General features: G+C 45.1%; 1 protein-coding gene and 1 pseudogene across 10 annotated transcripts; one reads left to right on the top strand and one right to left on the bottom strand.

Annotated features, from left to right (window-relative positions):
* Positions 1-1,575: 1,575 nt before the first annotated feature.
* IDNK (IDNK gluconokinase) lies at positions 1,576-15,201 on the bottom strand. Of its 10 annotated transcripts, none has more exons than XM_023242202.2 (5): positions 15,024-15,198; positions 9,384-9,414; positions 8,854-8,940; positions 4,136-4,179; positions 1,576-2,271 (listed from the first exon to the last, which is right to left on the bottom strand). In XM_023242202.2, exons 1-5 carry the CDS (start codon positions 15,071-15,073, stop codon positions 1,926-1,928), a joined length of 558 nt encoding a protein of 185 aa, XP_023097970.1. In that variant the 5' UTR covers positions 15,074-15,198; the 3' UTR covers positions 1,576-1,925. The 10 variants fall into 10 exon arrangements, with proteins under 10 accessions (XP_023097970.1, XP_023097973.1, XP_023097975.1 ...); XM_023242205.2 differs by having other exon boundaries at positions 15,061-15,190; XM_023242207.2 differs by having other exon boundaries at positions 8,854-8,936; positions 15,061-15,190.
* On the top strand, positions 2,271-23,538 carry LOC111557579 (annotated as a pseudogene).
* Positions 23,539-26,862: the final 3,324 nt, after the last annotated feature.

Below are 26,862 nucleotides of genomic sequence, written 5' to 3'. Positions count from 1 at the left end.
CTTGGCATCCCTGTGGCCATCTTGGGGAAGATTTGAGCAGTGGTTGGTTCCCATCCCCACCAGATTCAGTGCTCCTTTTTATTTTTGAACAACTATTTTCTAATACCCGCCTCCGCCGCTTACCACTTTGAAGTGAAACTGATTGGTAGTAGAACTTACCCAGCAAATAGTAAATACATGCCTTAACTCTAAATGAGAAAAAGGGAAAGTAACTTGTAATCAGTTAATGAGTTTCAGTAACACTTGGACACAGTTACACTAGACCAACACAGTGGAGCAGCTGGATGCTTGTGCCTGTAGGTGGATCACTGTGAATGAAGCATTACAAACACAGATTGATGTAGGTGTGTTATATTCATGACAGAAAAACCCACCATGATTTTCTGAAAGGACGACTCTAAGTAAAATTAAAACTAAAAAGGAATACAATTGTTCTTTTATGGCGTTCTTGGAAATTTCAGGGTATGTTACAACTGCGAAAGTATTTTTATTTATAGATTCTGTGCCTCTGTAATTATAAACAGGCTTTTCAAGGTCCTCTGTGACTGTCCAGCAGGATATTTGAAAATCTATTCTTTTTGTGAGCAACTGCCCTCACTGAGAACTCTAGCCAGTGCCAGAGGAGACGAGATGCCCTGTCCTTCCACCCCCACGTAAGCTACCTGAGAGCCAGAGCTTTGCATCCTCAAACCCTGCAGAGTGCCCATCCCAGTACCCAGTGTGGGCTCACCGAGTACAGTGGACTCTTTCCTCTGTGACTAGGGGTGACTCTCAGCCAGCCTGAGCATGTTGACTGGCCGACTTCAAGGACCCTGAATAATGAGGACTGAAGTCAGGCAGGAGATGCCTCTCAGATATCCAGGCAGAGAGGAAGATCTGAGGTTTCACATGTTCCTTAAGCAAAGTCTGCCTACCCAGGAGGGCCCTTTCAGTCTCTTGGCATGCCAAGCACATATTCTACTTGTAGTTCCCAAGACAGACTGCATGCCCTTGTGAAAAAAACTAGATAACTGGTTCCAAAACTCACTTTCTGGCCAGAGCTGATCAGTGGCCCATAGAGTAGCTGGATCCTGTGGCCTCGGTCAGGATAGAGGGATAAGGGAGCCTCTTTCTGGAGTCTCTGGGGGACAGGCTGAAACTCAGCCTGTGCTGGCCAGATTGCAGCTGCCCTCCCTGGGGCCCAGAATGCACCCTGCACAGCCTCACCTAGCTCAGCTGCTCCTGACACATTCCTGACCTTCGGGAAGGTTCATTTCATCTCTTGGCCACAGCAGCTCTGGTGTTCCTTCCTCACCCTAGAGTCCACTGCTGATGGTTTTTGCAGTGGAAAAGCAGGTGGCTGACACCAGCCTGGTCTCATGGTGTCTCCATAAAATGAATGGGGACAGTTGGGGCACTGAGTTCCCTGCTTCATCCATCGAAGTTCCACCTTTGCAACTTTTTATATCCATGAAGCTTATGTGCTTTTTATTTATCTTGGGAGAGAGGATTAGCAGATGGTCTGATGTGACTTGATGGTGAGCGGTCAATTTTGTACATTTCTGCTCCTGGGACCAATTTCCAGGGGATGCCAAGGATAGTCAAGTTTCATTTATTTGTCCAAATATAGGCATGATCAAGAATGTTCTAAATAAGGTCGTGATTTACAGCATTGATTATAGAATCCCCTCTGATCATATTTGAATTTCTGTGAAGCTTTACTTTCAAAGTTCCCTCCTGTCTCCTCCCAGTGTGCCAGAGCACAATGACAAGAGTACCACAGATTCTTCAAATCATACCCAAACACACATATCTCAGTACACTATGGTTTGCTCACCTTAAGAATTTAGAATACAGTATTGACAAAGATACTAGAACATAGTTTGAGTTGGGATAGAAATTTCTGCCTGATTGTTCCAGACCACTGATCTGAAACAGTTTTCATGTTATCTTAGAGTTCCCATAATTGTAGCAATTATCTCTGAAAGATTTTTGTCCACATTGATTTGGATGAAATTTTCTGGATCTGATGGGGGCTCCAGAGTATCAAACTGGGACTGCAGTAACTCAGGGGGCATAAAATGTCCTTTTCTTTTGAGTAAGCGTCCAGAGATGACCTCAAACGACCCACTCAGATAGACCACGAGGAGTTTCACCTCAGCTGGCTGTTTGTCCTTCCGCATCTGCTCACACTTCAGAGGTCCACCATCTTTTCCTCGTATTAAGATGTCTCTGTACACTTTCTTCAGAGCTGAACAGGCTAGAACCACATGCTGTCCGGAGGCTACATCTCTGTTAAAAAGTTGGGGGGGGGGGTTAACTAAAGAATAAGGTCATTTAAAATAATTGGTGTCAATTCCAGGTTAAGGACTCCAGTCCTAACTTCTCTGGCCAGAGGGAAGCATTACAAAATGGTGGTCAAGTATCAGGCAGTCCTGGCTTTGAGGTAAAGATCTTCCACTAGTGAACTGAGCCATCCTGGGCAGTTTACCTCCCTGAGCATCAGTTCATCGTCTGTTAGATGGGACTACTTAGAGTACCTGTCCGTAGAAGTGTGGGGAGGAAAAGTTTATCAAGGTGCCCAGTACACAGAAGTGCTTGGTAGGTGTCAGTGTAGGATGTGGCTCAGCCACAGCATGTGGACATGGTGGCTGCCGGTGGGTATCGGTACCACACACACCTCGGTTCTCCACAGGTGTTCACAGTGACTTGAAGTTCACAGCTGGCTCCTCCCCATCCCTGCTCTACAATATGCTGGAAGAGTCTGGTAAAGTTACCAGTACAGAGCTGGAGAAAGGAGAAAAGGGAGTATCAGACTGTATGTGGTCAAGGTGAGCAGGATATGAGAAGCTTCCAGGGACGTGCTAAGAAAAAAATCTGAGCCAGAAATAGAGGCAGAGTGACAAGCACCAAAGAGGGAAAGCCGGCGTGCTCGGAGACTGCACAAGTAAGTGAGCCCCACGTCCACCCAGCTGCAGTGTGCCCCTGTCCGTGGTCAGGAGAGGCAGTCATTTTGGGGCTGGGAAGGGACTCAAGTAGAGGTGAAGGGTAAACCCCGGCTTGGGCACTTAGAATGTTTGCTTCCCAACTGAGAATTCTGAAGAGGTCTGCTTTCGCTCTATGGCCAGTGACACTTGAGACCCAGTGGATGGAGTGTATCATCAGCAACGAACTTATATGAACTCCTATCTGAGCCTTCTGGCTCTTCCCACCCACAAGCCGTGGGTAGGAGCTTGTCTTTTCTGGGTCTGGATATCTGATCTCTGCTCTCCTGAGGATCTTCCATTTCTGTGTACATCACAGGTCAGTGTATTCGATCTCTGACGAGTCTATTTATGTTATAGAGACCCAAGTGGTGGGAGTTCTCAAACTCTGAATCCCTAAACTCCTAAACTCTAATAAGCCCGTGCAAGACAGGGTTTGCCAGCTACGTCAGTGTGGTGTGAAAAAGTAAACTGAATTTTTCATCTTAAGTATATTCTAATTGCATATGGTGCAGATGATTTAGGTTTGTAAAATAGGAAATTTCGTCCTCATTTTAGAAAGCAAGATTTATAAGCCATTCCCTGCCTTTTCTTTCTCCTCTACATCCCAACCAGGATTCCCAGGGGCCAGGTCCACGGACGAGTGGAGGGGACCTCGTTTGCTGTGAAGCATGATATAGAGCAGGACGATTTAGGCCTCCAATCCTGGTGACCAATTATCTGTTGACTTACAAATGACCCTAGGTTTTCTCTGCTTGGCCACAGCTTGAAATGGTGGTGATGTGGCTGTAACAGTGGTAGCACTGCTTACCCCCTTGTGAGCACTTCCTGCGTTTTTAGAGACTGTTCTAAGTGCCACCCATGCCTCATCTCAATTCTCACAATAATCTGTGAGTAGGAACTATATTTATCCCCATTTTCAAATGAAGAAATGGGTTTATGGAAGCCAAGTGGCTGCCAAGATTCCCAGATAATTGTGGAACTGTCTAGAAGCTGTCTCTAGAACCCAACTAAATTATATGTCTCTGGTTGATTAAAATCATTGTTGGTTACTTGACAGAAGTGCACTCCATTACTGGGATCCTTTATCATCAGTCAGTAGTGATTTCAAGAGTGTATTTCCCCCCCTCTACCTTCTGATGAGTTTTCTTTAAGGCCTGATGCTCTCTTACCTTAGTAAGATGTCATGTAAGTTGCAGAGCCATGGAATCCTGTCCTGAAATTAAAGCAGACACAAAGTGACTTTTCCAGGTACTGTTTATTTGTACAGAAACATAATGGTGATCATCAGTGTTAAAGTCCAGAGAGAACTTAGTGGTTTTGAGAAGTAAGCCACATGCAAGGCTGTTGTGTGGGGTCAAGTCACTGGGTGGTTCCACACAGCAACTTTATGATGGGATTAGTGCTCATTGAAGAAGAGACTAGGGAGCTAATGTGTACTCTCTCTCTTCTGTGCCACAACCCCTCATACCCCCCTGCACCTGCAAGCCAGGAAGAGGGCCCTCACCAAGAGCCTGACCATGCCAGCATCTTGATCTTGGACTTCCAGCCTCCAGAACTGTGGGAACTAAATGTCTTTTGTTTAAGACTCCAGTTGGTGGTATTTTGTTACAGTGGTCCAAGCTGACCAAAACTCATCTGAAAAACCATCTGGGCCCGGGGCCTTTTTTTTGAGAGGAGATCTCTGATTACAGATTCAACTTTTTTAATGAGCATTGTGTTATATTCAGGTTTTCTATTCTTTCTTTCTGTTTGAGAGAGAGCACACATGTACACATGACTGGGGGAGGGGAGGGGAGGGGAGAGAGAGAATCTTAAGCAGGCTCAGTGCTCCCTCAGTACAGAGCCCAGTGTGGGGCTTGATCTCAAGACCTTGAGATCATGACCTGAGTCAAAATCAAGAGTCAGATGCTTAACCGAATGAGCCACCCAAGGCACCCCAGGTTTTCTATTCTTGATTCAGTTTTGGTATTTGAAATGGCAGGAAGAGACTACACATATAATTAGATCTCTGGACCCTCCTGATTTTTTTTTTTTCTTTTTCTTTCTCTCTCTCTTTTTTTTTTTTTTTTTTTTTTTTTTTGAGAGGGTGCCTGTGCAATAGCGAGGGAGGGGCAGAGGGAAAAGGAGAGAAAGAGAGACTCCCAAACAGGCTCTGCACTCAGCGTGGAGCCCAACGCAGCACTCAGTCTCACAGCCGTGAGATCATGACCTGAGCTGAAATCAAGAGTTGGATGTTCAACTGACTGAGCCACCCAGGTGCCCCAGGACCCTCTTGATACTTAAGCCAAATGCAGCATCAGTAAGATCATGTTTCCATTTGGGAAGAAAAAGAATAGTCTCTGCCACCAGATCACTGCCCTTCAAGCCCATTTTCCCACAGTAATTTATATTTTTCTATGAAACAGTCTAATTTTATCTAAGCCTTCAAATTTACTAACATCGGTTTGTTCACAGCCCTCTTTTCATCCCTACTCTTTTAAAAAATATATTTATTTTGAGGGAGAGAGAGTGAGCATGATGCGGGGAGTCAGGGGGACAGAGAGAGAGGGAGAGAGAGAATCCCAAGCAGTTCCGTGCTGTCAGTATGGCTCCTGACTCAGGGCTTTATCCCACGAACCATGAGATCATGACCTCTGCCAAAATCTGCCAAAATCAAGAGTCAGATGCTGAACCGGCAGAGCCACCGAGGTGCCCCCCAAATTTCTATACAGGGCAAATATTACGTTTATAATCAGGAAATTTTTTCTCAAAAAAACCCTCGTTTGGGGCACGTCTTCATTTCGGCTCAGGTCATAATCTCACGGTTGTGAGGTCAAGCCCTATGTTGCACTCAGCGCTGGGTGTGAAGCCTGTTTGGGATTCTCTCTCCCTCGCCCTATGCCCCTACCCCTCTCGCACTCGCTCTCTCTTTCTCAAGGGGAAAAAAAATTCCTCCTTCAACAGACTTTGAAGTCTTAAGTGTCACTGTGGGCTGCCAGGACAGCACGGGCCTGGCACATAGAGAAGACTGAGAGCTTGCAAATACTTCACCATCACTCTCCTACTAACATCCTATCACAGCCTGGGTGGCATATCTCTCTCTAGACCAGCACTGTCCACTAGAGCTTTCTGTCATGATCGAAGTGTTCTCTGTGCTGTCTGGGTGGTAGGCACTGGCCACATGTGGCTATTGAACACTTGAAATGTGGCAGTGTAACCCAAGAACTGGAGTTCACATTTTATTTCGTATTAATTTACATCTAAATAGCCTTATGGAGCCCTTGGAATATTCGACTCAGGTTCTTTCAACTCAAACCTCAGCCCTCCAAGCACAAAACCAAGCCTTCCTGAGACTCTTCCCCAGAGGAACCTGAACCTCTGCCCCGACTTTCCACTTGATCCTCATCTTGGTATCTCGGGGGCGGGGCTGGTTGCTAGGTGACCAGGAGCGGCCACTGGTGCCAGCCCAGCTCTGACCTACACCTTCATTCTTGGCTGGGCTGTCGTTAAAAATGTAAACCATCTGCTGTTCTAGCTCTTTCTCTCCCTGACAGAAAGTCTAAAGTCTGGCCAACTTGTATGGTTTCTTCTCAATATATTTAGCAAGTCATTATGTTTCGTCCAGGAACTCATAACCTTTTCTTCTGTACAATAAACTCTTCTGAATGCTACTCCCTCCCCCCACCCACACTGCCCACCTAACAAGCCTCACTTGTGGACGAGACAGAAGCTCTTTAAGTGCCATTTTAGAATCCATCCATTTGGGTTGTTTTACTTCGTTCTTTAGCTTAACTTTTACTTGCACTCACCAAGGAGAAAAGTAATGCTGGCGCAGTCCCATTTTACACACTGTAGAAATGGTCTGTGTTATACCTACAAGACTGTGTGGATAGATTAGCAACAATAAGTAAGTGATAACTTACTGAATGCTTTGTGCACTTCACTGTGACTATTTTTTTTTAGTATTACCTCATTTAATCCCCTCCCAAGAACCCAATGAAATGGGGCCTGTGTACCATCCCTACTTCCCAGGAGGAAAATGAGGCACAGAGAGACTGAGCCACTTGCCAAAGGCCACACAAGCTGAGTGGTGGAGACAGGTCGTCTGCACTGTGTCCATCATCTCTAGTGTCATGCCATTATTATGCTTCCGTTGTGACTCTGAATCTCTTTTATGGTTCCCTCCTCCTGTCTTCTCAAGTCAAATGTTGCAAATCTCATTAAAATCTTTTTTTAAATATTTATTTATTTTTGGGAGACAGAGGGCAAGCAGGGGAGGGGCAGAGAGAGAGAGGGAGACACAGAACCTGAAACAGGCTCCAGGCTCCGAGATGTCAGCACAGAGCCTGACACGGGGCTCGAACCCACGAAGTGTGGCATCATGACCTGGGCTGAAGTCGGATGCTCCACCGACTGAGCCACCCAGGCGCCCCGCAAGTTTCACTTTGATGGTTCCAAGTTTGAATCTTTGCCAACTCAAGCCACACTCCCTGAAACAGAGAGTGTCCCGCAAGGCGGGACAAAGGGCAGACAGTGAGATAGTGGCAGCATGGCTGGGGCCAAGGTCCCTGAAAGTGAAAATGTCGGTGTCGGTCTTTGGCCAGTTCCACTCTGTTCCCGCCCTTTGGACACACCTGCCCTGTGAGCCTGGCGGGGGGCCCTGCTCTCAGCTGCTGAGGGGACCTGGCCCTCACATCTCACCTGGGCTACAGCTGGTTATACCAGTGAGTCCACAGTTAGTACGTCTGCTTTGAGAGGGACCCTTAGGAAGTGGTCTCGTGACAGTGCATAAAGGAATGAGGTTACTATTCATTCATTCCTTCTCTCCTTCGTTTGTTCACTTACAACTGTGCCACAAGTATTTTCTGACATTTACTGTGTGTCTGGCCTTGGGGGTTTATAATGGTTAACAGGCCACAGTCCTTGCCCTTTCAGAAGGAAAATCTAGTCGTAGAGAGAAATATTAATCAAGTTCTCACACCATCAAATGCCAAGTTGCAAATGGGACCAGGGCAGTGGGGGCTGTGGTGTTGCAAGAGTTTGTATTACAGGAGGTCTGCCCTTAGTAGGTCCAGGAGAGCTTCCCTGAAGAGGTGGCATGGGAGCGGAGCTGTGAATATGAGCAGGGTTAACAGAAGAGGGGACAGCAGTGCATTCCAGACAGTGGGAACTGCAGATACAAGGGCCCTGCGGGGAAGAGCGTAGCAGTAGAAGTGACTGAAAGGGGCCAGGGTTGGGGCGCCTGGCTGGCTCAGGTGGTTTCGGCTCAGGTCATGATCTCCCGGGTTTGTGAGTTCAAGCCCCACCTCGGGCTCTGAGCTGAGCAAGGAGCCTGCTTGAGTTTCTATCTCCCTCTCTCTCTGCTCCTCTCCCCCACTCATGCTCTCTCTCAAAAGAAAGAAATAAACATTAAAATAAAAAAGGAGAAAGGGGCCAAGGTGGCTCTGGTGGAGAGAGGGAGGGTGGGCACACTCCTACAGGAGTGGGGCATATTGAGGCCTTTAGGTTTTGACCCTGAGATGGGTGGGAAACTTCCAAAGGGCTGGATTTGGATCTGTAGTGATCACTCTGGCTTTAGGGTAGATAAGAGTCTGGTGACGGTGACCCTGGGGAGAGAGGATGAAGGCACAGGTCTGGGGCACAGGAGGGCCTCTGCCCTCTCAGGAATGTAATCTGCAGATTAAAAGCCTGCAACAAAGTGTCCTGGCAGGGTGGTATCGTCCTGACTCTGCGTTCAGAGAGAAGTTCAGGGCCAAAGCTGACACATGCAGGACCCCCGTGTGCCTGGCTTTGGAGCACTGTGCGCGGGTCCCCTCATGCAGGAACTCTCCCACGCCAGGTGCTGCGAGATCTCCGCCCCTGGCCCCTGGCCGGAGCATCTGTGTTGGAAACAGATGGCAAACATTACCTGGTCATTCAGCGGGATCCCTTTTTCCATCTTCATTCGATTTTCCTCCGGGTGATAGTCATCTGCATCGTAGAATTTCCAACCTAACTTTAAGAACAAAGTGAAACAGTGTGTGTGGCAGGCAGTGTGGCCCATGTGACAACCATCACTAATACCGCCCGGCAGGTGTGGAAATGAGCCTGCACCCTTTTCCTCACCAGCAGCCCAAGGACCACCCTCCCCCCCCCACCCCCCCGCCCCGCCGGCCTCCCCTCCACCTGCTGCTCCCCACCCCTGGGGTGGGGGGAGGGAAGAAGCAGGGAGGCCCTGATGCCACGTCACTATCCCAGCTCCCAGGGCTGCTGCTCCTTTCATTCATCACTATTGGTGATCACCATAGAGAAAAACAAAATTGCCCCATTGGGTTTCACAAGCCATGCCCATGGTTTGTTTGACAAACCCCAACGGGCCAGAAGAAAGGGCGCATAAGGGAGAGGAGCAAAGAGACAGCACAACGGGGCTGGAAATTGGGAGGCATCAGAACAGGTTACCTCGGATGCCAACAGGGAGCCCACGGTAGATCTGTGGAGAGGACACAGAGGTTCAGGTGACTGCCCTTCCCAACCCGCATGTGCCTCCCACCATGCAGGGGTGCCCTGGGACACAGGCAGCTGCCCCGCTGTGTTGAAACCCACTAACTTTATGATACTGAAGCAGTGACAGTAATGTTCTTGACCCTGGAGTCTAGAGCATGACATTAGTTTCCTCCAGGAATTTAAATGACGTAATTGGGGCACTGGGGTGGCTCAGTCAGTTAAACATCTGGCTCTTGACTTTGGCTCAGGTCATGATCTCATGGTTCATGAGTTCAAGTCCCACATTGGGATCCATGCAGACAGTACAGAACCTGCTTGGGATTCTCTTCCCCTCCCCGCTTGTGCTCTCTTTCTCTCTCAAGATAGATAAATAAACTTAAAAAAATATTGGGGGGGGTGGCGCCTGGGTGGCTCAGTTGATTATGCATCCAACTTTGGCTCAGGTCATGATCTCATGGTTTGTGAGTTCGAGCCCCGCGTTGGGCTCTGTGCTGACAACTCAGAGCCTGGACCCTGCTTCTGATTCTGTGTCTCCCTTTTTCTCTGCCCCTCCCCTGCTTGTGCTCTGTCTGTCTCTCTCTCTCTCAAAAATAAATAAACATTAAAAAACACCCTTTTTTTAAAATTGGGGTGCCTGGGTGGCTCAGTCCATTGAGCGTCTGACTTCGGCTCAGGTCACCATCTCACAGTTTGTGAGTTTGGGCCCCACGTCGGGCTCTGTGCTGATAGCTCAGAGCCTGGATCCTGCTTTGGGTTCTGTCTTCCCCTCTCTCTGCCCCTCCCCCGTTCACACTCTGTCTCTGTCTCTCAAAAATGATAAATGTTAAATTAAAAAAAACTTATTTTTTTTTATTTTTTTTTTTCCAACGTTTATTTATTTTTGGGACAGAGAGAGACAGAGCATGAGCGAGGGAGGGGCAGAGAGACAGGGAGACACAGAATCGGAAACAGGCTCCAGGCTCTGAGCCATCAGCCCAGAGCCTGACGTGGGGCTCGAACTCACGGACCGCGAGATCGTGACCTGGCTGAAGTCGGATGCTTAACCGACTGCGCCACCCAGGCGCCCCTAAAAAAAAACTTTAAATGACATAATTACTGATTACCACTAATTTTCTTTTCCAAAAAGCAATACAGTAAAACCTTGGGTTATGAGTAAATTGCTCTGCAAGTGTTCCGCAAGACGAGCAAACATTTCTAATAAATTTTAACTTGACAAACCTGCGATGTCTTGTGCAATCCTAGTAGTACATGATGCTAAATATCACATGATCACAACTGAACCAATTGTTCTAGAAATTTGCTTTGATATACAAGTGCTTTGGATTATAAGCATGTTTCTGGAACGAATTATGCTCACAACCAAGGTTTTACTGTATATAAGATCTCATTAAACTGAAGTTCTTTCTGAAGCTTTTTGGTCCCTGTTCTATAGATAATTATATTTTGAGAAAAAGTACTGAATAAAGATAAGATTCTACTGAGGATATTGGAAGGAGGGGTCTGACGGGGGGTGGGTGTGGGGCAGGGTTTCAACCTCCCAGGACAAGGTTCAAGGAGCTCATAAAAGCATTAACACCTTGTCTGGGGGTTAACAGAGACACACTCTTAAAATTTGGGATGAGAATCACCAGTACTCATTCAACCCTGGAGGGAAATGTCCTCTGTGCAGCGCATCTGAATAGGCCCCGCTAGAACCCTACCAGGCAGCACTCTTGGTGAGAGTGGCTTGGGTCTCAGCACCTAATGTCTGGCCACCGTCTCCCTCTGGCCACTAAATAGCCATGTGCTTCTGTGCAAGTTGGCCTCCAAACCCTTTTCATCACCTGCAAAACAGGGGAACTGAGCTACGTTTACCCACTCACTACTCATTTCATTCAGCCAGTGCTTACTGAGCACCTACTAGTCCCCAGGATATGGTTGGCGCACTGCCATGTGCTCCCAGCTACCCTGAGGCTTGTGGTCTAGCGCCCTGGGGTCAGGGTGCAGGCTGGCAGACAGTTCATGATAACTCAAGTCCCTTCTTGCCCTCAATTTCTAATCCGCTGCCCAAATGCCAGTCATTGTAGGACCACCTTCAGAATTTTGATTTTATCTTCCTACTGTGTCCTCATACCCTCCCTCTGAAGTTTTGCATCCCTTCTCTACAGTTATTTACTTGGTTTGTTTAAAGTTTTGTTTATTTAAGTAATCTCCACAACACAACATGGGGCTTCAACTCATGACCCTAGGGTCAAGAGTTGTATGCTCTTTGGACTGAACCAGCCAGGTGCCCCTACTTGATGTTTTTTTTTTTTATTGCTTCATTTTTTTAAAGTTAAGTGAATGTGTTAAAGAAGGAAACTTTTTTCCTTCCTACCAGAAGCCATCATTACTTGCCTTAAATGGAAGGTAACCAAAAAGATGTATACAATTAAAATAAGACCCTGCTCACATTCTAGCTGGATTCCAGGGTTCTGTCTTTCTTTTGTTACGAAGGTATCAGGGAGGTGTTAGAGATACATGTGTGCCCAACTGAGACCTGCTCCCCGATGTAACCAAAGGATTGATGAGGACCGGGACTTGTCCCACTAGGTTCATTGTGCTGAAGCCTGCACAGGGTGACATTGCAGCCTACTGGCGACTAACTCCACAGCCAGAGAAGCCCGAGCTGTGCATAACGGAAGTCACACTTAGGACTAAGATTAGCCAGGAATGAACACGTCAGCCACCACTCACAATTTAAAAGAAGTGCTAACTAGATTTGGGTGTAGACTGGTAGGGAGGAGATAGAAGGAAAAGGAAAAGTCTACTGTCTACTGCTCTATCCAAACCCAAACCAGAGAACAGCTGGACTCAAAGTGGTCAGGGACAGGGACTCCCCAGCAGGAATAAGTCACAGTGCTCGGCTCAGAGCTAAGACTCACGGGAGTAAGCATTACTCAGGCTGGGACCCAAAGGTCTCCAAGCGAGTTGGTGTACATCAGGATTAAGGAGACTGAAAACAAAACAAAAACCAGTAGGACAGTGGCGGTAGGTGGGGGCACAGATTAAATGCAAAAGATATTCAGAGGGCCTGAGCTCATGTCATCAACAGAAGGAAACCTGGAAAGAAGCAGAGGGTGGCTTCACGAAGGCTGTTAACATATAAACAAAACTAACATTGCCGCCTACTCACATAGTTCCGTTCATTCATTTGTTCATTCATTCATGCATTAGGTCAGCAAATATTTACTAAGCATCTACTACACGCCAGGCATTGTTCTAGACATATAAGTCAGTAAACAAAAAGGAAAAAACAGATCCCTTACATCCAGATAGGGGAGGGAGAGGCAATAAACATAGTAAATAAGTAAAATTATTACTTGACATTACTTTGTTTTAACAATGGCTTAACTGCAATCTTTCTGGCTTGAGACTACTGTTTTCTTGAGCCATTTTTTCCCTTGTAAACGTTATAGAGTGTAATTTAAAATTCTGCAAGGCCCTATCAGGGGCTCAGAAAAGTCACCAAAGAACTCAATGTCGCTACATCCATTGATCAACATAATCAATTCTCATCTCGTTTTATTACTTGGTCTATCACCATCAGAGGACTCAGGGTTCAGGCCTTGGCCAGCATCTTTATCTTTACTCACTCCCTTGGTGATCTCAACATCTATGTCTTTAAATATATCTGTGTACCAAGGATCCCTACATTTATTTCTAAAGTTCTTCTCCTGAACTCTGGACTTTATACCCAATCAACCACTTGACAAATCCACTTGGATGACTGATAGGCAGTTCACCACATCCCACATTGAGCTCCTGATAAATTTTTCCCTAAACCTGCTCTGCTTACTGCTTCCCCTTCAGTCAATAGCAACCCCCTTCCTTCCAATTACGCAAGCCAAAAATCTTGAAGTCATCCTTAACACCTCTCTCCCTCTCTCAAACCCCACATCCAGTCCATCAACACATCCTTCTGGTTCTACCTTCAGAATATCTCCAGCATATGATCACTTCTCTTCACCTTCGTTGTTTCTGTGACCTCATCTCCCATCATTCAGATGCAATGGCTTCCCTGGTAGTCCACCAAGAAACCAAGCCTCCTGGGCTTTGTGCTTGCCATTCTGCGTTCCTATAATGATCTTTCCCTAGCTGTCCATCAGGCTTAGTCTCCCACTTCTTGCGGGTCTTGTGCAAAATACCACTGCCTCAGAGGAGCCTTCCCTCACTGCCCTGCCTGCTGTTCTTTGTTCTACTGTCTATTTTCCCCTGGCCCACTGACCACTGCTGGCATGCTATGTACATGTATTTATTCAGTTACTGTCTGTTTCCCATACTAGAATGTGAACTCTTTGAGGGCAGGGATTTTATCTGTCCTATTCAATATATATCAGTGACACAGAGTCAGGATTGAGCTCTATAAATATTTACTGAATGCATGAATATCATAACCACATAAGTCAGATGGTTCAGCCACCAGCCTCCCAATCTAATCCAAGGCAGAGAGGGGTACATGAATTGCCCAAGCTCACACAACCAGGCAGCTGTGTGATCTCTGGCTCTAGACACCCACTTCGTCACACCACAGAAGCAGTCTTACATTCTTCTTCAAATCATACAACAGCTAAGGACTTTCTGACTCCCTGTTTTATTTTAATTTTATTTCAAGAACCCCCAAATTATCTCAGGATACCAGGCTAAAAATGCCACAATAATTTTGAAAACCTAAACTTTCCTACCTGGAGCAAGAAAGAGTCTTTAATATATACTTGACCACACAAGCAGTTCCTGGTCCAGAAAATTCTAGGAGGGTATTATAAGGCCTTTGAAGCTATGATAATTCACTTGATTAAGATCTGTCTTCTGCTGCCTGGGGCGGAATGCTGCTGTAGCTGCCTTTTCCGGTAAAAAGCAAGGTAGAGTTTGGTCTAATCAGGAAGCCAAAGTCTAGCTCACAGTCCCCACGTTGGCCAGACCGGGCTAGGCAGAGGCTTTGTGGCATCCGGTGTACCTCCTTGCAAACCCTTGGGGGTTTTGTGACGCCTTATTAACACTGACTCCTTCCAGTTTAAGCTGATAAACGCTGATCACAGAACAGAGAAAACAGACCAGGAGGTGAAATTCTCTTCCTAAAATCCAATCACAAAAGTCCAGCACCTCTCAGGAGGGAGCTGCTGCTCCAGATCTGACCAAGATCTGTGGGAGACTGGGACCCTGTGTAGGGAGAGGTTTGTCCCTGTGCTTTGGGCCTTGTTCTGACCGGAGGCTCCCAAACTCGGGCACTTGTGACTGCAGGAGCCATTGCGGGTGGCGCCCCAGCAGGTGCCTCTTTACAAAGGGCTTTCGCCAAGAGCCTCTCGATTTATAGGCGGAGAACCCTGGTCTCGGATGTGGTCCCCGGCCAGCACCCGCTCCCCCCCCCCCCCCCCGCCGGGGGCGGGCAGGTTGGACGGTGGGGAGCGGGAGCAGGTGCCCCGGGCCTCCGCTTCCTCATCGGCAAAGGGAAGCGGGGGGCTCCCGAGAAGCCTGCGTCCCCCGCGGGTCCGGCACGGCGACTCAGGCTTTGGCCTCCGCCGCGCGCGCCGCCTCCTCCAGTGCGCCTCCCGCGCCCCCCGGCCCTCCTGGACCTACTTCCCCGAGCCGCTCACGCCCATCACCAGCAGCGCACCCGGCGCAGCCATGACGCGGATGCCGGCTCCTTCCCGCCGCCTTCCGGGGCTCGTTCGCCCTGCCTCCCCGGCCACTTAGAACCGAGCGGCCCGCGGGCCGGGGAACCCTGTCCCCCGCCCCCGCCGCACGGCTCCGCCTCTCCCACCGCCCGGCTCTGTGCCCCGCCCCCGCCCTCGCCCTCGCCCTCGCCCTCGCCCAGTGGCTCTGCCTTGCCCCGCCCCTCCTCCGCCCCGCCCCGCCACCGCCGCATGGCTCCGCCTCCTCGAAACAATAAAGCTGACATAGAGCGCTTATCTAATGAGTGTTTCAATAGCCCTGCACTAACTTTGTTTCATTCCTACTTAGCTAGAGTGGGTGTTCCTGGATAGGCGTTGTATAGATGAAGAAATCGAGACTTGGAGAGGAGGCACCTCCTTTTCATGGTTTTGAAGATGTCATATTTTTGAGATGGCAGTACTCCCCAAATTGATCTACCAATTCAGCACATCTCCATCAAAATCCCAGGTGACTTCTTGCAGAAATTGACAACCTGATCCTAAAATTCATATGGACACTCAAAGGATATAGATAGAAACAATCTTGAAAAGGAAGAACAAAGTTGGAGAATTCACACTTTCCATTTACAAAACATGCTATAGCTATATACTCATAAAAACCAATGTGGTACTGGCATAAGGATACTCATATAGACCAGTGGACTAGATCTGACAGTCTAGGAATAAATCCATATACTCAATGGAAACTGATTTCTAGCAAGGGTGCCAGGACAATGCAATGTGGAAAGAATAGTCTTCTCAACAAATGATGCTGGGACAACTGGATATCCACATGAATAAGAATGAAGTTGAACCCCTACCTCAACCATATACAAAATTTACTCAAAATAGATCAGAGACTTAAATGTAAAAGCTAAAACTCCAAAAGCTGTTAGAAGAAAACATAAGCATAAATCTTCGTGAACTTGGAAGAGGGAATGGTTTCTTAGATCTGGCCCCTAAAACACAAGAAATAAAAGAAAAAAAAAGATAAATTGGACTTCATCAAAATTAAAAGTTTTGTGCTGCAAAGGGCACCATTAGGGAAGTGAAAAGACAACCCACAGAATGACAGAAACTTTTTCCAAGTCACATATCTGATAAGAGGCTTGGATTTAGAAGATACAAAGAAAACTTACAACTTAACAATAAAAAGACAAATAACCCCATTAAAAAGTGGACAAAAGATCTTAATAGACCTTTCTCCGAAAAAGATATACGAATGGAAAATAAACACATGAAAATAAGCTCCACATATTAGCCACGAAGGAAATGCAAATTAAAATGACATTAAGATACCACTTCATGCCCACCAGCATGACTATAATCAAGACTGATGGGGCGCCTGCGTGGCTCAGTGGGTTAAGCATCTGACTTTGGCTGAGGTCATGATCTCATGGTTCATGAGTTTGAGCCCTGCATCGGGCTCTGCGATGACAGGTCAGAGCCTAGAGCCTGTTTCAGATTCTGCGTCTCCCTCTCTCTCTGCCCCTCCCCTGCTCACGCTCTGTGTGTGTATGTCTTTCTCGGAAATAAATAAATATTAAAAAAAAAAAAAAAAAAGAAAAGGACATGACCAGCAGACAGCCTACCCCTGCTTGACTCTCAGCAGATTTGGCTCTGGGTTTGTGAGAACAGTGAGGGCCAGCAGTGTTGGGTCATCTGGAAACAGCTCTCCAGACCAGAAAGCCCCTGCACACATGGCCACTGGCCTCAGAAACAGCCAAAGGAGGCACTTAAGAGGAGCCTGAGAGCACCCTCCTGTTTTTCTGTAGCAACTGTCTCAAACTTTCTGGTCTCTACTCTAATATCAGACCGCCCTCCACCCACAGCCTCCTTCGCTGTCTACAGATGACTGAATTATTTTCCCTATTGTCAGAGACTGAAGAAACCTCTGCTCCCCCCCACCCCCCGCCACCATTGCATTAAGATGGTGTTGCAACAAAGTATTTGGTCTTAGGGCTCTTTCACTCTTAGAAATTATTATTTAAAAAAAAAACAAACAACTTTTTAATGTTTATTTACATTTGACAGAGAGAGAGAAAGAGAAAGTGTGTGAGCAGGGGAGGGACAGAGAGAGATGGACACAGAATCCAAAACAGGTTCCAGGCTCTGAGCTGTCAGCACAGAGCCCAGTGTAGGGCTTGAACCCACGAACTGTGAGATCATGACCTGAGCCGAAATCAGATGCTCAACCCACTGAGCCACCCAGGTGCCCCTCACTCTTAGAAATTATTGAGGACTCCAAAGAGCTTTTGTATGTAAGCAAGGTATCTATTGATATTAACTGCATTAAAAATTACCACTGAGAAATTTAAAAATATTTATTAATTTGTTTAAAAATGAAAATAATTTGGGGCACCTGGGTGGCTCAGTCAGTTGAGCGTCAGACTTCGGCTCAGGGCATGATCTCACGGTTTGTGAGTTCAAGCCCCACATGGGGCTCACTGCTGTCAGCTCAGAGCCTGCTTCGGGTCCTCTGTCCCCACTTTCTCTGCCCCTCTCCTGCTCACACACACACACACTCTCAGAAATGAATAAACATTTTTAAAAAATTTTTAAAATGAAAATGAAAATAATAAGCCCATTACATGCTAACATAAATTTTAAGAAAAATGTTTTCTGAAACTAAAATTATCAATGACAAGGATGACATTATTTTATATTTTTGCAAACCTCTTTCATGTCTGGCTTCACAGATCACTGTTCAATAGAATACCTGCTTCTGTATTCAATCAATATGTTGTTTGAAGTATATGAAGAAAATATGGCCTCACATGGAAATGCATTAGAAATGGTGGGTGGGGTGGAGGTGGGGCTATTTTGCAATCTTTTAAGAGAGCTGTCCATATTCTTCTTTAATATATTGAAACTTGATAAGTGGGAGTTTCTTAAAGCCTAGTAGCAATGTGGAATCTGAAACCATACAAATGAGCTTTTTGTATTCTCTTACATTAAAATCCCTTCACCCGTCTTACACTTTCTTTTTTTAAATATTTTTTTAACGTTTATTTATTTTTGAGACAGGGAGAGACAGAGCATGAACGGGGGAGGGTCAGAGAGAGAGGGAGACACAGAATCTGAAACAGGCCCCAGGCTCTGAGCTGTCAGCACAGAGCCAGACGCGGTGCTCGAACTCACGGACCAAGAGAGATCAAGACCTGAGTTGAAGTCGGACGCTTAACCAACTGAGCCACCCAAAGGCCCTACCCGTCTTACCCTTTCAATGGATCTTTTACCCATGCAATGGTTTTGTAACATTATGCGCTGATTATTTAGAAAATGTTAGTTCACGAATGCAAATTGTCCAGATGTTGACACACTTCACTATAAAATATATTTAAAAATTACCTTTGTAAGATCACCATTGATCTCATTAGAAAAATGTTTATTTAGAAAAGTCGTTAAGTCTTGAGATGCTCTCAAACTCCCAAGGTACTCCAGGGTTTTGTGAGGCTCACTTTGAGAACTGCTGTTCTAAGAGCTGATTATTAACTACTGATGAGGTGGTTAGCTTCTGTTCTAATTACCTTTTCTAAACAAGGTTGAATTCAAGAATATGGGGTTTGTAATTTTATTTCCACAATTTACTTCCTTAAAGTCCGATGCTACTCTTATCTGTATGACCGTGGGAGCCTTACCTGTATCTTTAACATATGATACTATAGCAAGGGCTCAAAATACACATGCTGAATGACCAGCTAGGAGGAAAGAAGGTAGGAATGCTGAAAGGAGGAAGGGGGAGTGGGAGGAAGGGGGAAGGGATCCCAGCTCTGATCCCTCACTGACAGGGACAGACATAGACTTCAAGTAAAGCCTGACCCCTAGTGGAAGTGGTTTATTGGATGAGCCCGACTGAGAAGGTTGCAAACAAAGCAATTTTATTATTCCTCACCTCGACCCCTTCAAGTCCATTCTGTTAGCTTGTTTTTCTCTGTCCCTGTGTGAAATTCTGAGCACATCCCATAGCATTTCTACTCGTCCTGGAATCAACACTCTCTTAATAAAGGATTTGATTCCTGGCTTTATAAGTCCATAAAATTGATTTCTATTGGTCTCTTCAGGGTCGATTAGTCCAGGAGAGGTAATTTTGGTGAAACTCACAATAGGTAACAAATGTGAAAGTATTTTGTTACCTATACGTTTCTGTTACAAAGTGTTAGTTTCTTGGGGCACCTGGGTGGCTCAGGCCTTTGTGCATCTGACTGTTTTGGCTCAGGTCATGATCTCACAGTAGATGAGTTGGAGCCCTGCATTGGGCTCTGCCCAGACAGTGTGGAGCCTGATTGGCATTCTCTCTCTCTCTCCGTTTCTCCCTCTGCCCCTCCTGTTTTCTCTCTCTCTCTAAATAAATGAATAAACTTTAAAAAATTGAAATACAATCAACATATAACATTGTGTGTGCGTGTGCGTGTGTGCGTGTGTGTGTGTGTGTATAAAATACATTTATATATTACAATACAATTACCATTATAGCCTTAGCTAACACCTCCATCATGTCACATAATTACCATCTCTTTTTTGTGGTGGGAACAATTAAGATCTAGTCTCTTAGCAACTTTGAAGTTTATAATACAGTATTGTTGTCTGTGAGCACTGTGCTGTGCATTCGATCTCCAGGACTTATTTATCTACTAGTTGCAAGTAGGCACACTTTAACATCTCCCCAGTTCCCTGGCTTGTTAGTTTCTGTTACTCTGAGACTGATGTATAGGTCCCAGAGCTAATTTATGTATTTGTGATTTACAATTCAGCTCATTCTAGTCAGGTTCCCCAAACCTGACAAAACACATTATTAATCAGAAGATTGCTTGGTGGGCATGGATTCAGAATGAAAAAGTATTGAAGGGGCTGAGTAGATATTTACCACAAGCTGTGAAGAGTCTAATGAGCCCTAGTTGGTTACTCTGTATTGTGCGCTATTTCCTGTGCGGAATCACTGGAGGCTGTGTATTTGTAGCTCGTCTTCATGCCCTTCCTCCATTTTCTATTGGTTGTTTCTTTTTCTTACTGTGTTGTAAAAGCCTCTTTGTGTATTATATGTAATATGTTTTCCAATTTGCCTTTTATTGCTTTATTTATAGTATTTTTTGACCTGGTGGAGCTTAAGATTTTTATCTAATATATTTTCTGAAATGTTTTTTTTTTGAGTGAAACTAGAAATCACGGCACTTTTATATAATATGCTCCAATATTTTGATATGTATCTCTGTCATATCAACTAGGAATCACTTTACCAGCAGAAAAATGTTTTATGCGTATCAGAAAAGTTACACAATTGGGGCGCCTGAGTGACTCAGTCGGTTGAGTGTTGGGCTCTTGATGTTGATTTAGGTCATGATGCCACCGTTCATGAGTTGGAGCCCCGCTTTGGGCTCTCTGCTGTCAGCTCAGAGCCTGCTTTGGATCCTCTGTCTCCCTCTCTCTCTCTCTCAAAAATAAATAAGCATTTAAAAAACTTGCACAATTAAGATTTAGTGAATATTGTGTTGTCAGTTTATCATTTTAATCATTTACTGCTAGTTCACAGACAAGATTAGCATGTATCAAAAAGTGAAAGAAAATGTGTGGGAGAAAATCTTGAGAAAATTCCATTCATAAACTTTAATTCTGTGGGTTGGTGAAATGTGAATTGCCAGTGTATGATTTTAGTTGGCCCATCTTATGGGAAAACGAGTATTCCTTGTGAACATCGTTTGCAAAACTCTATGTCATAATTCTAAATGTTTTCTCTTTGTAGGGCCTCTAACGAGTATCCAAGAAACATATGAAGCCAAAACTTTCAGGTAATTAAAACATATATTTGTCACAAAATTTAAAATAATAAATATAAAGCTGAATCCTTAAAAATTAATGTTAATGGTTTCATATTGATGGGAGGGATGGCATCTTTTGATATCTTTCATGAGGTATCCATATACAACTCTGTGAAAAGCTTAGGTTCTAGGTCAAGTTCAATACCTGGTTGGTTTATTTCCTCAGACTTGAGTTCTGTGGATTTAGAAAATACAGATTCACAGTGAAGAGTCAGGGTGGTGGCCGGTGCTGTGGGTTCTGTCAGATGGTTCTGGATCGCACAGAATTGGTGGACGGAGCTCCCTGGTGACTGCATTCAGATGGCAGCCCAACCAGCTGGTCCATATTTGGTGCCATGGAGAAGGATTCCTACTCCAGTCCAGCTTCATTCAGTTCTGGAAAGTTATTCTTCATGTTCGACAAGCATCTGCATGTGGTGTGACAATATGCCCAACAACATGCCATTGATTTTATTCTGAAACAAATGAAGAAACATTAACTGTGGCGACAGAGCCCAACTTCACAATTCGTTGTGTGCACGTGTCCCTTATTCTTAAGATATTCCAATAGCATTTTTTTTTTTTTTTGCATTGAAACTTGAGAAATTTTAGCCCTGAAGGAATGGGTAAGACAATAAACCTGAGGACTATTAAACAGGCCAATTGAAATGATAAAAACAATCCTTACTTTGCATTATTGGTATCATAAAATGATGTTTGTTTTTGAAAAGTGTTATGCCTCAGTTAATCCATAAACAGTATAATCGGTATAATGAAATACAAAATCAGTTTTTGATGGCACTTCAAATGAAATTAGTTCCTCATCCTCAGTCCAAAGTGACCTGAAAGAAAACCAAAACCAAGTTTTCTAAATCATGCATCTCAGTAAGAAAAATGTTAGTTTCTCTGTTCTCTTGCAGGATATGTCATTCACGGAGCTACCATGAATGGATGAAGAACGATCTCAGGGCACCTGGGTGGGTGGCTTAGCCGGTTGCGCGTCCAACTTCGGCTCAGGTCATGAGCTCGAGGTTCGTGATTTCGAGTTCCGTGTTGGGCTCTGTGCTGAGAGCTCAGAGCCTGGAGCCTGCGTCCAATTCTATGTCTCCCTCTCTCTCTCTCTGCCCCTCTCCCTGTCATGCTCTGTCTGTCTCTCTCAAAAGTAAATAAAGATTAAAAAAATTAAAAACAAAAAGAACTATTTCAACCTTGGACACACCACTTAAATTTGGGGAGCTTAGTTCCTTCTAACTAATGGGAGAATACTTGTTCAGTCTACTGCCCAGTGTTATTGAAGCAGAAAGCATTTGTAAACTGCAAAATGCTATAGAAACACTGAAAGAAAGGCATATATTAGTTACTGATTTAGAAGAAAATTGTTCGATTGTTAAGTCTATTCCTATCTTAGCTACTATATTACGTATTGCCATGTTACTTATAGTCATATACACTATATATTATGGTAGTATACCCTACTATATTATATTACTATATATTACCATAGTATCTATTACTATTGACTCATCAAGAATAACACGCTACTGAGGTGAAAATACTCCCAAGATTAAACAGAATCTTTGAAGTGTATATGGAACTTTCTAAAAAATATTACTATGAAGAATATAAAAGGATGGGCGCCCTGTGGCGGCCGGTGCACAGATTGGACTCCACTTGCTTCGGCACCGTGTTCTGCTTCCTCTGCAATCTTGTCTCACAAACCCAATACGGCTGAGATTGAGAAATTCGTCAAATTGAAATTGAAGGCAACAGAAACGCCACAGAAAAGCCCACCGCCTTCCAAAGAAACCAGCGAATAGGAGAAGCGAGCAGGTGGATCGTAATGAGGCGAGCGCCACCAATATGCACGGTACCTTCCACAGGCATTGCATGTACTTCTTGTAGCTGTTTAACTTTGTAAGATGCAAAGAGTTTGGATCGAGTGTAAGTGACTGTGCTACCCCTTTTCACATGGAAGAATCGAGAACCACTGACAGCAAGCCACCCCCGGCTCTCCCATCTGCCAGCTGGCTGGTGGGGAAGGAAGAGAGCCTGCACGTCGGTGAAGCAAGAAGTTGGTGGCACCACAGTGAAGTTTAAAGTAAAAACCAAGCTGGTCCAAGGTGTCCTACTGGCTGCAAAATGCAGTCTCCTCACTGCCATTTTGTTGTTGTTCAAACGATCTTAATTATTGGAATGCATAATTTTTACTATGCAAATAAAAAGTTTTAAAACCTGAAAAAAATGTAATAGGATGCCTGTGAGAATTGTGGTTTAATATTATATTTCAAGTTTCTGAAGTCTATGTAAACAAAATGCTTGGATCACATTGTCTTCTGAAACGACCACACTATCAAAGACCACTATGCATGTGGATGGTATTTGCAACCCCACGGAAATGGAATGGAAGCTGTCTCCAGTGCGGACACAAAATGGGAGACTTCTTGACTGCCCTGACTGTCAACCTGGGTAATAAGACTTCTACTAGCCCATCAGTCTACCACACAGCATTTTCCATGCTTCTGGTAACCTCGGTGCATCCTCTCTCTTTTATTTTTTTAATTTACTTTTTATTTGAGAGAGAGAGAGTGTATGAGCAGAGGGGAGGGGCAGAGAGAGAGAGAGAGAGAGAGAGAGAGAATCTTAAGCAGGCTCCACACTCAACGAGGAGCCCAACTTGGAGCTCAATCTCCCTACCCTGGGATCATGACCTGAGCCGAGTCGGATGCTCAACTGACTCAGCCACCCCGGTGCCCCCTTCTCTCTTTTATTTATTTATTTTTTTAATTTTTTTTATTAACGTTTATTTATTTTTGAGACAGAGAGAGAGACAGAGCATGAATGGGGGAGGGGCAGAGAGAGAGGGAGACACAGAATCGGAAGCAGGCTCCAGGCTCTGAGCCATCAGCCCAGAGCCCGACGAGGGGCTCGAACTCATGGACCGCGAGGTCGCAAGATCGTGACCTGAGCTGAAGTCGGACGCTTAACCCACTGAGCCACCCAGGAGCCCCCCCTTCTCTCTTTTAAACAGAGTTGGATGTTTCAAGTCAGAAGCATTATAGTATTAATAGTATTAATTATCATTTTATGGCTGGAAGAAATTAGATGAAAGGTGAAGACATTCCCAAGGTCACAGAGCAAGTGTGATTCCCACGTCAGTTGAACTCGGTTCCTATACTTGGGTGTGGAGTGAAGTGTGTCAGGTGGAACAAGTGGCTTTTCCCTTTTTAAATTTACAGGGAACTCAGTTTATTTTACATGTTCTTTCTTGGTTTTGTCTCTGGATTTCTGGCCTTTATCATTTGACGGTAAAACCAGACATCTGAACCAAACTTCTCATGTTTTAACCTTCCACAAAATGGCAAAAAGCCACAGAATGGGAACCTGCCACTAGCATGACCTTCAGGTTGAAAGGAAGAGTAAAGCTTCCGTGACTGAGTAAAAGTGAGTGGAACATGAATCATCCGAAAAGACTGCTCGGCCTCAGATGAACTAGCATAGTGTTGATTCAGTAACCCATATTCGCTGCTTAGCCCATTAGCTGGCGTTAGTTACATAGCATGTTAAGTAACCTGGATCTTGCGTATAAAAACACTTCATTTAAAATTTGTGCTTCTTTTGTTGTGTGTGGGAGGTACATTGTCATAAGCACATAAAAACAAGGGGATAGACTGGGGCACCTGGGTGCTCAGTCGGTTAAGCGTTCCACTTTGGCTCAGGTCACGATCTCGCAGTTCGGGAGTTTGAGCCCCGCATTGGGCTCTGTGCTGACAGCTCAGAGCCTGGAGCCTGCTTCAGATTCTGTGTCTCCCTCTCTCGCTGCTCCTCCCCCTCTTGCTCTCTCTCTATTTCAAAAATAAGTAAGCATAAAAAAAAGAAAGAAAGAATAAGGGTGTAGATGTTGAGAGTGAAGTAGAAAGGAAAAAAAATCCCGTCTTATAAATGTGATTCTGATGATTCAAGGAGAGCAGTTAAAAAGTTTCTGGCAGGGGCACCTGGGTGGTTCAGTCAGTTAAGCATCCCACCTTGGCCTAGGTCATGATCTCACAGCTCATGAGTTCGAGCCCAGTGTTAGGCTCTGTGCTAACAGCTCAGAGCCTAGAGCCTACAGCCCAGAGCCTGCTTTGGATTCTGTGTCCTGCTTGCTCTCTGCCCCTCCCCATTCTGTCTCTCTGGGTGGTTCAGTCAGGTAAAGGTATGACTTCCGCTCAGGTCATGATCTCACAGTTCATGGGTTCGAGCCCCACCTTGGGCTCTGCACTGACCGTGCGGAGCCTGCTTGTGATCTCCGTCCACTTCTCTCTGCCCCTCTCAACTTGCTCTCTCTCAAAATAAATAAATAAACTTAAAAAAAAAAAAAAAAAATATATATATATATATATATATATATATAAAGTTTTGCCAATCTTACTTAGGAAGAAAGGAAACCTAAGAAGAATGATCACTCCAATCCTGAATATTTATGGACATCCAAGCCAAGTGATTGAATTTCCTCTTACCCTCCCTGGCTGGATGTAAATACCTCCTCTCTCTCCTGAGTGGCAGGGATGGTACGGGGCAGATTCCAAATGAAACCACCAGTTTCTTTCAACTTGAGATCAGGAAGCACACTGAGCAAATTTGTGAAAAGATAAGCTAGTCTTTCTTGTCTTTACTTAAACAACAAATTACACATAATTAAAAAATATTCACACAACATAAAATTGGCCATCTTAACCCTTTCTAAGAGTACAGTTCAGCAGTATTGGGTACATTCACACTGCTGTGCAACTGATCTCCAGAACTTCTGATCTTGTGAAGCTGAAACTCTGTACCCAATGAACACAGCTCCCCTCCCCGCCTCCCCTGGGGATAACCATCCACTTTCTGTCTCTGTGAATTTGATACCTTTAGGCACCTGATATAAGTGGAATCATACAGTATTTGTCTTTTTGCGACTGGCTTATTTTACTTAGCATCATGTCCTCAAGGTTCATCCATGTGACTTTTTAGGGTTGAATAATATTCCATTGCATAGATACATCACATTTGTTTATCCATTCATCTGTTCATGGACTTTTGGGTTGCTTCCCCCTCTTGGAGCTTATGAATAAAACTACTATAAACAGGGGCATGCAAATATCTTCGAAATCCACCTTTCATTTCCTCTGAAATATACCCAGAAGTGGCATTGCTGGATAGTATGGAAATTCTATTTTTAAGGTTTTCTTTTTTTTGAGAGAGAGAGAGTGTGAGCAGGGGAGGGGCAGAGACAGAGAGAGACACAGAATCTGAAGCAGGCTTTAGGCTCTGAGCTGTCAGCACAGAGCCCGATGCAGGGTTTGAACTCACAAACCATGAGATCATGACCTGAGCTGAAGTCGGATGCTCAACCGACTGAGCCACCCAGGCGCCCCTATTTTTAAGTTTTTGAGGAACCTCCATACTATTTTCCACAGTGCCTGCACCAGTTTACATTCCCACCCACACTGCACAAAGGTTCCTTTCTCTCCACATCCTTGCTAATACTTACTTATTTCCTCCCTCCCTTCATCCCTCCCTTCTTTCCTTCCTTCCTCCCTCCCTCCTTTCTTTCCTTCTTTCTTTCTTTCCTTCCTTCCTCCCTCCCTCCCTCCCTCCCTCCCTCCCTCCCTCCCTCCTTTCCTTCCTTCCTTCCTTCCTTCCTTCCTTCCTTCCTTCCTTCCTTCCTTTTTTGATAGAAACCATCCTAATGGGTATGAGGTGATCTCTCATTATGGTTCTGACCTGCATTTGCCAAATGAATTAGTGACATTAGGCTTCATTTTATATGCTTGCTGGCCGTTGCGTATCATCTTTGGAGTAATGTCTATTCAGCCTTTACTTTTTGCACTCTTTCTCCATCTGAGTGGACTGCCCCTCTTCCTCGTCCATCTCCTTTCTTATTTATTGATGCCCCACCTACACCCTTGAAAGAGGAGTTATGGCAGCCTCCAAAGATATGTATGAGATGAT

Source organism: Felis catus, chromosome D4 (genome assembly GCF_018350175.1).
Source record: "Felis catus isolate Fca126 chromosome D4, F.catus_Fca126_mat1.0, whole genome shotgun sequence".
NCBI lineage: Eukaryota > Metazoa > Chordata > Mammalia > Carnivora > Felidae > Felis > Felis catus.
The sequence above is the reverse complement of the archived record's forward strand: the minus strand, read 5'-3'. Positions and strand labels throughout refer to the sequence as shown.